Source organism: Panthera pardus, unplaced genomic scaffold (genome assembly GCF_024362965.1).
Source record: "Panthera pardus isolate Hobbes unplaced genomic scaffold, ASM2436296v1 HiC_scaffold_17, whole genome shotgun sequence".
NCBI classification, from domain to species: Eukaryota; Metazoa; Chordata; class Mammalia; order Carnivora; family Felidae; genus Panthera; species Panthera pardus.
Genome location: NW_026526732.1, coordinates 70,767,832 through 70,781,818, shown reverse-complemented (window position 1 = coordinate 70,781,818; position 13,987 = coordinate 70,767,832). Strand labels below are relative to the sequence as shown.

Below are 13,987 nucleotides of genomic sequence, written 5' to 3'. Positions count from 1 at the left end.
ACCTTCTAGCTCCTACTTAGACAACTGTCTACAAGTTAGTAAGCCTCCACGAGCAGCCACACAAACAAAGCAAACTACTATACCTCCTCAGGCAAGCTGACCACCAAGTCATTTTTCGTCTGTCCAACCAGCGCCTGCCAGAAGTATTCACTGCATGCGGCCAGCACAGCCCGGTGGGCCCGGAACTCCTTCCTTTCCACGATCAGAGTCACGTCACAGAGAATATCCTTTTTCCGTTGGTCATTGAGGCCCAGGAGGATGTTGGTGCAGTGGACTGTGGACTCATACACATACATGGGGGAGTCAGGCTTCTCATCCACAGACATGCCGTTCACACCCTGAAAGAAAGAAAGTCTGGGTCAGCATAGCTACCTGAGTCGGATACAGAAGGTGAGAAGAACATCATGGTTCCTGTGTCTCACTGCCATGAGCTAGGCAAAAGGGAGAATTGTCCATTAGCATATTCATGATCAGCATAATGAGCTCACAAAACATATCTGGAAAGTCACATTCAACAGCTGACTTTTATACTTTCCACTTACTGGATCCTTTTACTTTATGGAAAACAAAGCCAAGTCTCTTAATAAAACACCCCAAACATTTAAAACACATACGCACTCTAAAACTTGGTAGTTTTGATTTTGTTAGCCAACCGGAGAGGAACTTCCACATATGCATAGTCCCAATTCAAGTATTAATTGAGCTTTGTGTTAAGGGGAAATGAATCATTTTAAAGTATCTGCAATGCTCTCTTGATGAAGTACATGTAAGCTCCTAGGTTGATATTTGGCTAAGATGCCAAGCAGAATAGGTATCTGATCACAAGACACAATTTAACAAGTGAGGTAAACTGTATGTGTTCCAAAGTGTAGATATGGCCAGCTATTGCAATTGCCCTCTGCCACTTTAAGACAAAGCAGAGCGAACATCATGCTACTGTTGTGCATGAAAATCTCTTGAAAAGAATTGTGTGTCATTATCCCAGCAGACTGGATATTCATCCTGATGAAGGAAACACAATATATCACATTAAGAGTCACAAGAAAGATGTATTCCACAGTGAAGATTACTTTTACAAAAGGGTTCTTTGCTGTAAGAAGTGTCCACTGATGCACTTTAAACAATAGTATCTGTAACTAATTTGCATAACATGGTTTTTCAGTAATGTCTTCTACTAGTATGGATTCCAATAAAGTTTTACTTTCTTTTTGGCTTCATTCTTATTTTAATAACTTTAACACACAATAAACTACATGTATTTATAGTGGGTGGTTTGATAAGTTTGGCATATAGCCACAACCGTGAAACCATTAATCACGATCAAGAGAGGGAACATAGCCTTCATGACCAAAAAGTCTCTTTATGCCCCTGAATAGTCCCTCCCTCCCACCTCTCTGTGGCCCACCCCCTTGAAACAACAGTTTTGCTTTTTGACACTATATATTAGTTTGCATTTTCTGTATCTTATATAAATGGAATCATACAGCTTATATTCTTTTATGTCTGGCTTCTTTGACTCAGCATAGTTATTTTGCAATTCATCCATGTTGCTGCATGCATCAAACATTTGTTCCTTTATTGCTGAGTAGCATTCCATCGTATGGATACCGCACAATTTTTTATCCATTCATCTACTGGCAGAAATTTGGATGTTTCCAGTTTGGGGCTATTACAAACAAAGCTGCTCTGAGTTAGTGTATAAATCTTTGTACGAACATGCTTTCATTTCTCTTGTGTAAATTCCTAGGGGTAAAGTGGATGGATCATTTGGTATATGTAACTCTAACTTTTTTTTAAGTTTATTTATTTAATATGAGAGACAATGAGCAGGGGTGAGGCAGAGAGAAAGGGTGGGGGTCAGAGGATCAGAAACAGGCTCCATGCTGACAGCACAGAGACCAATGCAGGGCTCAAACTCACAAACCGAGAGATTATGACCTGAGCCGAAGTCAGTTGCTTAACCCAATGAGCCACCCAGATACTCCTATAAGTCTATTAAAAAAGTGACTGTCCCTGTTTTATACAGTGGTTGTATCATTTTGCACTTCAACAGCAGAGTATGAGAGTTCCAGCTCTTTCACATCCTTGTCGCCACTTGATATACTCAGTCTTTCTAATTTTGGCCATTCTAATAAGTATTCTGTTATATCTCTTTGTGGTTTTAATTTGTTTTCCTCTAATGACTAAAGATGCTGAGCATCTTTCATGTGCTTATTTGTCATCAATTTACCTCCTCTGGAGAGATGTCTATTCAGATTATTTGCCCATTTTCTATTGGGTTGTTTCCTTGTTATTGAGTTTTGAGCATTCATTATATATTCTGGATACAAGTCCTTTATCAGATATGTGATTTGAAAGTACTTTCTCCAAGCCTGTAGCTTGTCTTTTCTTTCTCTGAATAGTGTGTTTCAAAGAGCAGAAAGTCTTCATCTGAAGAAGACCAATCAAGCAATTTTTCTTTTATGGATCATGCTTTTGGTGTCATATCTTAAAAAAAAAAAAAAACTTGGCTTAAACCAAGGTCACATCTTCTGTACCTAATTTATACCTAATATATATATTTTTAATTTTTTAAATGTTTTATTTATTTTTGAGAGATAGAGAGAGACAGAGCATGAGCAGGGGAGAGACAGAGACACAGAATCTGAAGCAGGCTCTAGGCTCTGAGCTGTCAGCACAGAGTTGGATGTGAGATCATGACCTGAGCTGAAGTCAGACGCTTAACTGACTGAGCCACCCAGGTACCCCTATACCTAATATTTTTAATGCAATTACAAATAGTTTTGCTTTTTAGTTTAAATTCATGATTTTTCATTGCTAGTATAGAGTAATGCAAATGATTTTTGTGTATTGATCTTGTATCCTGCAGCTTTGCCTAACTTATTAATTCTCATAGGCTTTCTTTCTTCCTTCCTTCCTTCCTTCCTTCCTTCCTTCCTTCCTTCCTTCCTTCCTTCCTTTCTTCCTTCCTTCCTTCCTTTCTTTCTTTTTGGTACATAACATAGATTTTCTACATAGAAAATTATGTTATCTGTGAATGAAGACATTTTACTTCCTTTCCAATCTGAATGATTTCAACGTCTTTTTCTTGCCTTACTGCATTGTCTAGAACCTCTAGTGCAATGTTGAATGGAAGCAGTAAGAGCAAACATCCTTGCTGATGTTAGGGGAACACTCTGTCCTTTCACTGTTATTTTTGATGGTAACTATAGGTGCCTCACAGACGCCCCTATTAAGTTAAGGAAGTTTCTTTCAATTCCTAGTTTGCTGGGAATTTAAAAAAAAAAGATCAGGAATGGATGGTGGATTTTGTTAACTGTGTTTTCTGCATGTATTGAAGTAATCACATAGTTTTTCTTAAGATGTTAATATGAATAATATGAGTGATTTGAGTATTAAATCAATCTTACATCTCTAAAATAAACTCCACTTGACCCTAATGTACTTGTCTTGCTATACATTGTTGGATTCATTTTTCTAACATTTTGCTAAGAATTTTTGCATCTATGCTCAGTAGGATATTAATCTGTAGTTTTCATATATATATTTTTTCTTAAAAAATTAATTTATTTAAATTCAACTTAGTTAACATACAGTGTAGTATTGGTTTCTCATATATATTTTTAATCAGGGTAATGCTGGTCTCACAAAATGAGTTGGAAAGTATTTCTTCCTCTTTAATTTTCTAGAAGAGCTCTTGTAGAATTGGTATCATTTCTTCCTTAAATATTTGGCAGAATTTACCTGTGAAGTCACCTTGACCTGGAATTTTAACTACAAATTCAATTAAAAAAATTGTCATATTCATTATCAAAAAGTTGTACATAATATTTCATTATTTTCCTTTCAATATCAGAATCTATATTGATGCTCACATTTCTGATATTGGGAATTTGTGTCACCTTTCTTTTCTGATCAGTTCAGCTAGAGGTTTATACACTGAATCAATATTCAAGGAACTAGTTTTTTGTTAAGTTGATTTTCTTTATTGTTCTGTTTTCTCTTACATTGATTTCTCCTCTCATTGTTGTATCATTTCTTCTGCTTACTTTAGGATTTAATTTGCTCTTCTATTTATTTTTATTACATTTATTATTTTTTAAATTTTATTTTAATTCCAGTACAGTTAACATACACTATTACATTAGTTTCAGGTATAAAATACAGTTATTCAACAATTCTATACATTACTCAGTGCTCATCATGGTAAGTGTACTCTTAATCCTCTTTACCTGTCTCACCCATTCCCCCTCTGATAACCATCAGTTTGTTCTCTATAGTTAGGCATCTGTTTTTTGGTTTGTCTCTTTTTTATTTTGTTCATTTGTTTTGTTTCTTAAATTACACATATGAGTGAAATCATATGGTATTTCTTTCTCTGACTTATGTCACTTAGCATTATACTCTCTAGATCCATCCACGTTGTTGCAAATGGAAAGGTTTCATTTTTTTTTTATGGTTGAGTAGTATTTCATCACACACACACACACACACACACACACACACACACACACCACATCTTCTTTATCCATTCATCTGTCAATGGACACTTGGGCTGCTTCCATAATTTGGCTATTGTAAATAGTGCTGCAATAAACATAGGGGGGCACATATCCTTTTGAATTAGTGTTTTAGTATTCTTTCAGTAAATACCCAGTAGTGGAATTACTGGACCATATGGTAATTGTATTTTTAAATTTTTTACTAACCTCCATACTGTTTTCCACAGTGGCTATACCAGTTTGCATCCCCACCAGTAGTACATTAGGGTTTTTTTTTTCCACATCCTCCCTAACACTTGCTGTTTCTTGTGTTTTTGATTTTAGCCACTCTGACCGGTGTGAGGTGTTATTCCATTGTAGTTTTGATTTGCATTTCCCTGATGATGAGTGATGTTGAGCATCTTTTCATGTCTGTTGGCCATCTGGATGTTTTTGAATAAATGTCTGTTCGTGTCTTTGGCCCATTTTTAAATCAGATTATTTGTTTTTTGGGCGTTGAGTTTTATAAGTTCTTTATATATTTCAGATACTAAGCCTTTATCAGATAAGTCATTTGAAAACATCTCTTATTCAGTAGATTGTCTTTTAGTGTTGTTGACTGTTTCTTTTCCTGTGCAGAAGCCTTTTATTTGGATTAGTCCCAATAGTTTATTTTTGCTTTTGTTTCCCTTGCCTCAGGAGATATATCTAGAAAAATGTTGCTAAGGCTGATGTCAGAGAAATTACTGCCTGTGCTCTTTTCTAGGATTTTTATGGTTTCAGGTCTCAAATTGAGGTCCTTAATCCATTTTCAGTTTATTTTTGTGTATGGTGTAAGAAAGTGGTCCAGTTTCATTCTTTTGCATGTAGCTGTTCAGTTTTCCCAATACCATCTATTGAAGAGACTTTTTCCCATTGCATATTCTTGCCTTCTTTGTCAAAGATTCATTAACCATTAATTTGCTCTTCTTTTCCTAGTTTCCAAAGGTGGAAGTTGAGATAATTAATCTGAGATCTTTCATCTTTTCTAATAAAAGCTTTAGTGCTATACATTTCACTCTAAGTAATGCTTTAGCAGCATCTCACAAATTTTGAAATGTTTTTATATTCATTAATTTTAAAAGCCTTCTAATTTGCCTTTTGATTTCTTCCTTGATGCATACATTATTTGAAAATGTTATTTAGTTTCCAAATGTTTGAAGGAGATTTAAGATATCTTTCTCTTACTGTTTTCTGATTTATTTATTTATTTAAAAAAAATTTTTTTTAACGTTTATTTATTTTTGAGACAGAGAGAGACAGAGCATGAACGGGGGAGGGGCAGAGAGAGAGGGAGACACAGAATCAGAAGCAGGCTCCAGGCTCTGAGCCATCAGCCCAGAGCCCGACGCGGGGCTCGAACTCACGGACCGCGAGATCATGACCCGGGCTGAAGTCGGACGCTTAACCGACTGAGCCACCCAGGCGCCCCTGTTTTCTGATTTAATTCCCTTGTGGTCAGAGAACAAACTCTGAATGACTTCAATCCTTTTAATTTATGGACACTTGTTTTATATCCCAGAATATGGTCTATCTTGGTAAATATTCCATATGTATTTGGAAAAAAAAGTGTGTTCTGCTGTTGTCTGGAGTGTTCTGTAAATGTCAACTAAGTAAAATTGTATGATAAGTATTGTTCAAATCTTCTCTACCTTTGCTAATTTTCTGTCCATGGGTTCTATCAAGATATTGAGAAGAGGCACTGAAGTATCTAACTATAATTGCATATGTGCCTATCAGTTTTTGCTTCATGAAACTTAAAATCCTGTTATTAGATGCACACATGGCTAGAGTTTTTATTTTCTCTTGATGTATTTATTCCTCTACCACAAAATGACCTTTTAATTCCTGGAAATATTATTTGCTTTGAAATCTAATTTGTCTGATATTAATATAGTCATTTCAGCTTTTTCTGATTAGTGATAGCATACTATGTCTTTCTCCCTTCTTATCTTTTTAACCTATTCGTGTCTTTATATTTAAAGTGTATTCCTTTCACAGTAATTTTCATCTCCGAAAACTGTGGTTGTCATCTCTAAAAATTCAGTATGGGTCTTTTTTAGATCTCCCATACCTCTACTTAAGATATTTAATCACTCATGGGGCACCTGGGTGGCTCAGTCAGTTCAGTGTCCAACTTCAGCTCAGGTCGTACTCAGGATTCATGAGTTCAAGCCCCACATCAGGCTTGCTGCTGTCAGAGCACAGCCCACTTCAGATCCTCTGTCCCCCTCCCCTCTCTCTGCCCCTCCCCGGCTTGCGCTCTCTCAAAAATAAATAAAAATGTTTAAAAAAAGATATCCAATTACTCCTCTAACTTTTTGAACATTTAGAATACTGTTATAATAACTAATTCTGTTAATTCCAACATCTGTGTCAGTTCTGATTTAGTTCTGATTGATATTTCTCTTCATTATTAGTCATATTTCCCTGCTTTTGTGCATGCCTGGACAGTTTTGATTGAATGCCAGACATTGTGGATTTTACCTTGTTGGATGCTTGATGTTTGTGTGTTCTTATTAACATTCTTAAACTTTGTCCTAGGACTCAACCCCTTGAATTATGGGTTTTCTAGTCTGGCTGATAGGAATGTGTATTATTCCTGATCCTCTGTGAGCTCTGAGTACTGTTCCTTCTAATTGTTTTGGGTGACTGTTTTCCCATTTTTGGTATTTTTCTAACACACATATGCTAATGAGTACTCTGCAGAATATTTAAGGAAACCCTCTGCAGATCTCTGAAGTTTTCTCTCTGTGAAGCTCTCTCTTCTTTGCTACTCTGCTTTCCAAAGTATAGCCACCACACTCTCTCCAGACTATTAGCTCTGTCTCCTTAGCTCTGGTTGTCAGTCAAGATCTTCTTTGGTTTCTCTTTCCCCTGTCATTGTCTGGAAACACTCTCAAAACAGTAAGCTGGGCTCAGCTTATTTTCCTTCTTTTAGAGATCAATGTCCTTTGTTGCTTTGTGTCCAATGTCTTGAAAAGCATTGTTTGATATATTTTATGTTTTTATAGTTGCTTCAGGTGGGAGTAAATTTAGAAAATCTGGTACCTGTTATTCCCTCTTGGCTGGAAGTAAAAATCCTTGATTTAGTCTTTATGTTATAGGTACACCAAATATGTTACATATAATAATTTATCACATTGCTAAACATACAGTGTAAACTTCACTTACTATAAATGAGGATTTGTAATACCTACTTACAAAAATATTTCTGCAAAAAAGAAACTTTAGTTCTTTGTATTACAATAAAAGATGGACTATCTGTAAGCTTTATTTTCTGGAATCATTTTTTGTGCAATAAGCACAGCATTTTATTTATTATTATTTTTAAATGTTTATTTATTTTGAGAGAGCAAGCGAGAGAGAGAGAGTGAGCATGTGCATGCAAGGAGGGAGGGGCAGAGAAAGGGAGAGGGAGAGAATCCCAAGCAGGCTTCGTGCTCAGTGCGGAGCCTGTGCAGGGCTGGATCTCACTACCACAAGATCATGACCTGAGCTGATATCAAGAGTCGGACACTTAACCAACTGAGCCACCAAGGCACCCCGAGAATAGCATTTTAAATGAGACAATTCAGTTACAATGACCATTAAGCCATGGAATAAACCTGAATTTACATGGCTTTTGTCTTTATGACTAGTTAATTGCTCCTAAATTCTTTTTTTAGTAAGAAGACAAATATTTCCTATCCTGGCTTCTTTTACATGAAATGCTTCCCGGATTTTCTTATCTCCCATATAGGGTCTCAAGTCTGATTTATTTTCTCCATTCTTAGTTCTCAAATTATTACTCTTTTTCCAATCACATTCAGTTTTCTCAATCAGTCTATGGAAATTTGTTTATTTACTCATTTAAATCACAATGGCTTACATATAGCAGGCAGTATTCAAAACTAGGTGGAAAAATTAATGTTCTACAATGTAAATGTTATACTCAATTCATAAGAAGGAGGAGATTTATAAGAGATAGTTCATTTTTCCAATCCATTTGTTGTGTAATTGATATTAATGCACTTAACACCAAGAAGCCAGAAGCTTGCTATAAAGGATTCAAAGTCTTAAGTTCTTTAGTGAAGCACAAAATGAAAGAAAATCCAAAGAGAAATGAAAGTGAAGTGCAGCGGAAAGAGGAATATACCAGGGATCCAGGTCTTTTCATCTGGCTCTGGCACCGACCAGGTTTGTGGATTCTGGATAAACTGTCTGAATTTCTCTGGACCTGCTTCCATATTTGTAAAATGAAAAATCTGAACTAGAGGATCAGCAAAGTTCTTACATATCTACAATTCTAGGAGTCTTAGAGTCTATAAAATACCGTACTGGTCACACAAAGTGGGTCACTGTTATTGTAGCTGAGAGGAGCTAGCTTTCTTTGACCTTATAAAGACCATTTATATACCTTCTTTTATTGTTGTTGATGTTGCATGGCTTAAAAAAAAAAACCTACCTCTGAAGAGGTGGTTACAGGGAATGGGGTAGACAATATGCAGGGAAAAAACAATGCCTTTTTGGAGAGAAGGAACCATAATCCCAACCCCTGCTCTCACAGGTTCCAAGTTAGGAAGGTCTGCCTGGATACACCATGATATCCCTGAGTACATGGAGGAGAACAAGTCCCTTGAGGTGAAATTACCTTTCAGAAATGGAGAATAGCTCTTTCAGTTCTGGACATCTTAGCCCATAGGTTTATTCTGGGAACCATGGCTGAGTAAAGGAGTACAAACTAAAAGAATATGTCACCTGGGAACCCAAAGTGCAGTTTCACTGAGGTCCGAGTGGGGGCCTGACTGCTATAGAGCAGCACTGGGTAAGGGTCTACCCTACTAGGTGGGGAGAAGTCCTAAATAGTGGTGAAGCCAAGGCAGTGGGTGGACTCTCAGATTCCATTTCACAAGCAAGATGGTTTCTTTCTGGCTTTAAGACAGCTGGGCAGAGGGGGCTCATGAAATGACTCAATATCCTGCCAATAGGGCAGGTTTGGGAAAATAAAGGGGTTGTAGCAATTTATGCTCCCCGAGTCAATGAAGAGGCTATGAACATGAACTGCTTTTTGGGTTAAACCTTCCAGAGAGTTTTAAGACACTTAAAACAGATTAGATCTGTTCGTTAAATGGTATAATCTAAAATCTATCATTCCCAGGAAGCTGTTGCTAGACTTTAACCTGTCTGAGGATTTTCATGCTTTTATTACATTATTCCTGGATAATCGTTCCGTATGCTATGCCAGCACCACTCTCTTCCTCTTGGCCTTTACATTCCTATTGGATCTTATCACACCCCTCACTGTTGGCCCCTCTTCAAGCATAATGGAACATACTGTTTCTTCTTCTTTTAGAAATCAGTCAGCCTTTCTCATCCTCCAGTTATCATGGGTGCTCTTCTAGGAACTCCCTCCAATTTGTTTTTGACTTACCAATACCAACCTGAATTCTGTTTCTCCTATTCCTGCATTATATCCCACTGAGTTTCTTTTTTTTTTCACTTGCCTTGCTAATATTAATTAAAAAACATCCCCCTGCCCCCAATGCAGCAAATCCTGAAATCTACAGCAGGACCCATGGGATCTAAGAATGAAATACTTTGTAGTGAGTAACTGAGCCCAGAATAGCATGTAGGAGTCTGACAGCCAGTCTTTACACTAAGCATTAGACAATGTGTTAAAGTGTGTAGACATTAGCTGAAATCAGATTGTAAGGAAGCTTTCCAAAGGTTCTGATTTGGGTTTTGGCTGGATCTCATTCTTCTTTCTGTAGGCCAAAAAACCCAGCTGCACATGTACATACACATATACCCCAATCATCTTATCATATGGTTCAGCAGTAAAAGTTAATTACTATTATTTTATCATAATATGCTCATTCCCTCAAAAAACTACACAGACCACAGCTCTCATCAGTCAAAGATGTCATATTAATGAATATAGACTTGCTTATTCACTTACTCATTCAGTCTTCATTCATTATTGGTTCATATTCAGAAATCAAAACATCTAACACTTAGTTCTGAAGGTTAAAAGTATAAATTGAAAAACCAAGAAGAAAAAAAATCTACAGTGGGAAATCTGAAAAGCTAAAATTCACAAAAAAGTAGTATGTTAGGTTTTTCAGACAACCTGTCATGTCTAGAATGGCTCAGATGAAAAGAAATGAATACACCTTGCAGGTAATGAAAAAGACCGAATTATAAACCATTTCACTTGAAATTCCAACCACATTTCCCATAGAAACAGGGCACTAAATAAATACTTTTGTGAATCAAACACTAAACTATTTAGTAACTGCTGACTAAATTCCTGCTCTTATCAAGCATGCTTTTTTTAAAAAAAGTTATTTACAATGAAACTATAAGGGTTAGTTTTTATAAAAGAAAGTTATCAAGTCTATAGAAATTTTAGAGTGTGTAGTGCCATTAAAATTACTAAGTTATTGCTTTTGGATTGGAAACACTTTTCAATCTCATCAAGACTCAAACTTCTTACTTAAAGTGGAAAGCAATCCAATTTCAGTATTTTATAATGGAAAACTGGAGTGCCTGTCATTTAATGTCTCTAATGCCTTAGATAGCTAAAGTAAGGGCCTGACATTGAGCAGCTAAAACGTTCTGTGTTCTTTATTTACTCAAACACTCCATCTGCGTGTGTGCTCGTCAGTGCCAAGGGAACTGAAATTTAAGGCTGCTGTTAGAAGGAAGCACTTGCAATTGTATCATCAAATCCTTAATAGCTCTGAATGGTTTTTGTACTTCAACATAAACTTCCATCTTCTTTGACCTTTCAGGAGGAAGTTCAATTTACTGACATAGTTTGTGACAATGGTTTTTACTGTACAGCTGAAAAAAAAAAAAAAAAAAAAGAAACCAAAAAACATAAAGAGTTTAGGGACAGTTATCATAAGCCCCAATTTTGGAGTGATTTTTGTTGATGATGTTGTTGTTTCACTCATTTTTTAAAAACAGACCAAAATAAAAAATAACCCAAGCTTTCTAAATATCTAGTAATAAAACAGTGACAACTACTTGCACGTCTGTATTTAGATGTGAACTATATGGAGAGGCAAGCTATGATACAGAGGCTGGGCTAGAAGAAGTATTGGAAGGCCGTACGTATTAACGTAAAGGTGATAAAGAATTAAAGATATTTTACACATCCACCAAACTGGAAAGAATTACAAAGTCTGGCAATTTCAAGTGTTTGTGAAGATGTAAAACAACAGGGACTCTCATACATATGCACTGATTATGACCCAGTATTTCCATTTCCAGGTTACGCCTGAGACACTCCTGCACGTCTGTGACAGGAACTTTGTATAAGAGTGTTCACAGCAGCGTTCTTCAGCATTGCTCCCAACTGCAAACGGTATGATGTCTGTCAGTAGCTGAATGAACAAATACACTGAGTATATTCATATATTCATATAATGGAAAGACACAAAGCAAGTTAGAGCCACATGCAACAACATGGATGAATCTCACTAATCTAATGTTGAAGGCTGAGCTGCAGAAGCAAGACACAAAATAATATACACAATTGGGTTCCATTTATATCAAGTTCAAAAATGGGCAAAACTTAAATATCTAGGTATACATATGTAGGTGGTAAAACTATAAAGGAAAGACTCAGAACAGAAGTTCCATTTGTGGGGAGAGAGTTATAATTGGACAGTGGTACTGGGGGGAGGGGCTCAGGGGTTCTGTCATAATGTTCTACCTCTTGACTTTGATATGCATTCACTTTGTGTTAAATTATGCATTTGTCTAATGCACTTTTCCATATCTACATTATATTTTGTAAGTAAAAAAGAAAACCCCACTCCAAATTAAAGATCCTAGGAAAGGATTAACAGTTCAAGTTACCTGCCTCACGTTCTACCACTTAATCATGAAAGTCCTAGGGTGGGCTTTGGGCTTCAAATGAAAACACATAAAATCTGCAAAAATGGGCCAAATGTGGGGATGAGGCCCTTCAGGAGAAGGTGAGAAATCTGAGGTTGGCTTTTGCTTTCGAACAGGACTCTTTTCAGAGATCTTATGTTTCATCTTCTCTTGTGAAAACCAAATCACATCAATGCACTTCCATGTCCTTATCTATAAAATGAGGAAATGGACTAGGTGACCTGCAAAGTATTTCTAGTTCTAATTTCTATGGTTCTATAAAAGTACAAAAACTTTTGGAAAAACTTCAAACATGAGCTTCTCTAACTACAGTTCTTGAGAAGGCTATTTTTGAGAAGCTAGAGATGGTCAAAATAACACAGCTGGCTAGAAGGGAGAAATGCCATCGCGTAACTTCTGGGAGCCATGAAGCAGAGAGGAAGACTTGCCCAATAATGCGATGTGCAGGACAGGTTCTCAGAGGCTGTCTTAGATATATGGCTATGGAATCAAGGCGGGGGGGTGGTTCATCAACTCCTCCTGTCTGAGTCTCCACCCAGTGATGTCATGTGAGAGAACACTTTTTAGGGCCTCAGGGAAAGCTACAGTTTGGGTTTAACAATAACATAGTACATATAGTGTCATCTCCAAAAGTAGATGAAAGAAATTACATGCTTTGAAATCAGTGGGTGAGAAGGACTCCATGCCAGGCTGTCCAAGATACGCCAATTATTGTTAGTGGAGGCTGGCCATGATGGGGGTGTGTGTATGGTTAGGGAGAAGAACGAGCAGGCAGAAAGTGTGGAATTAAGGACTGGCAGATTTGGATACGCGGTCCTGTGATCATCTACCCTGCTCCTCTTTTCTATATCTTGATGCTTGTTTTTGGTTCTTTTGAAATAGTCCCCCAGCTAAGGGTGTAGCCAAAGCCCCCATTTATTCTGCTGGGGTAGGTCCTTTTCTACCCTTGACTAGTTTTCTTTTCTATCTTGTCACTTCCAGTTTGTCTCTTATACTACTTCTTTGTATCTATGTTCTCCATTTATATTCATTTCTCATACATCAATCTCTGCTTCCTATTAGCATTTGCTTCTTGCCTTATTAGGAGGTAGAGGACAGAGAGAAGTCATTTCGTTTCTACATTTTTCTTTATCAGGGCATCTGTGTGAAATATTCTCTCCCAGTATCCCCTTCCCTCCCCTTCTAGCCAGAGAATATTACCCTAGAGCTTCATGCTGCTAATGTGAGAAGAAATTACGAACAGTGATTAGGAGGCTAAATAAGGGTGGTGGAACCTATTTACTTCATTAGGTTCCTTCAGGGAAAAAGCAAGGATGGGAAACTAAGAGATAAGGGTTAATACTAAAAGAATAAAAGATCCATTTGACTCAGAGCAATCTTCAGTCTGCCTGGATTCTATCAGACACCCTTCTCCATGGGGAAATCATTAGAGAGAAATGACATGCAAAGTACGCCATAAAGCATCTGAGTCAAACCAGAGGGAGGATGACTCAACGGATCATTTTACATTTTAATAGAAGGCACTGCAGATTTGTACCCAGTGCACAGTTCAACACAGGGTGCACATCCCCTCCCCA

General features: G+C 37.0%; 1 protein-coding gene across 6 annotated transcripts in view; it reads right to left on the bottom strand.

The window, feature by feature from the left end:
* BACH2 (BTB domain and CNC homolog 2) overlaps nt 1-13,987 on the bottom strand; it is a 355,806-nt gene that overhangs the window by 79,701 nt on the left and 262,118 nt on the right. For all 6 annotated transcript variants that reach the window (XM_053904652.1, XM_053904651.1, XM_053904653.1 and 3 more), the window contains one exon: nt 84-338. In XM_053904652.1, the coding sequence (XP_053760627.1) occupies nt 84-338 (255 nt within the window). The remainder of the gene's footprint in view (nt 1-83; nt 339-13,987) is intronic.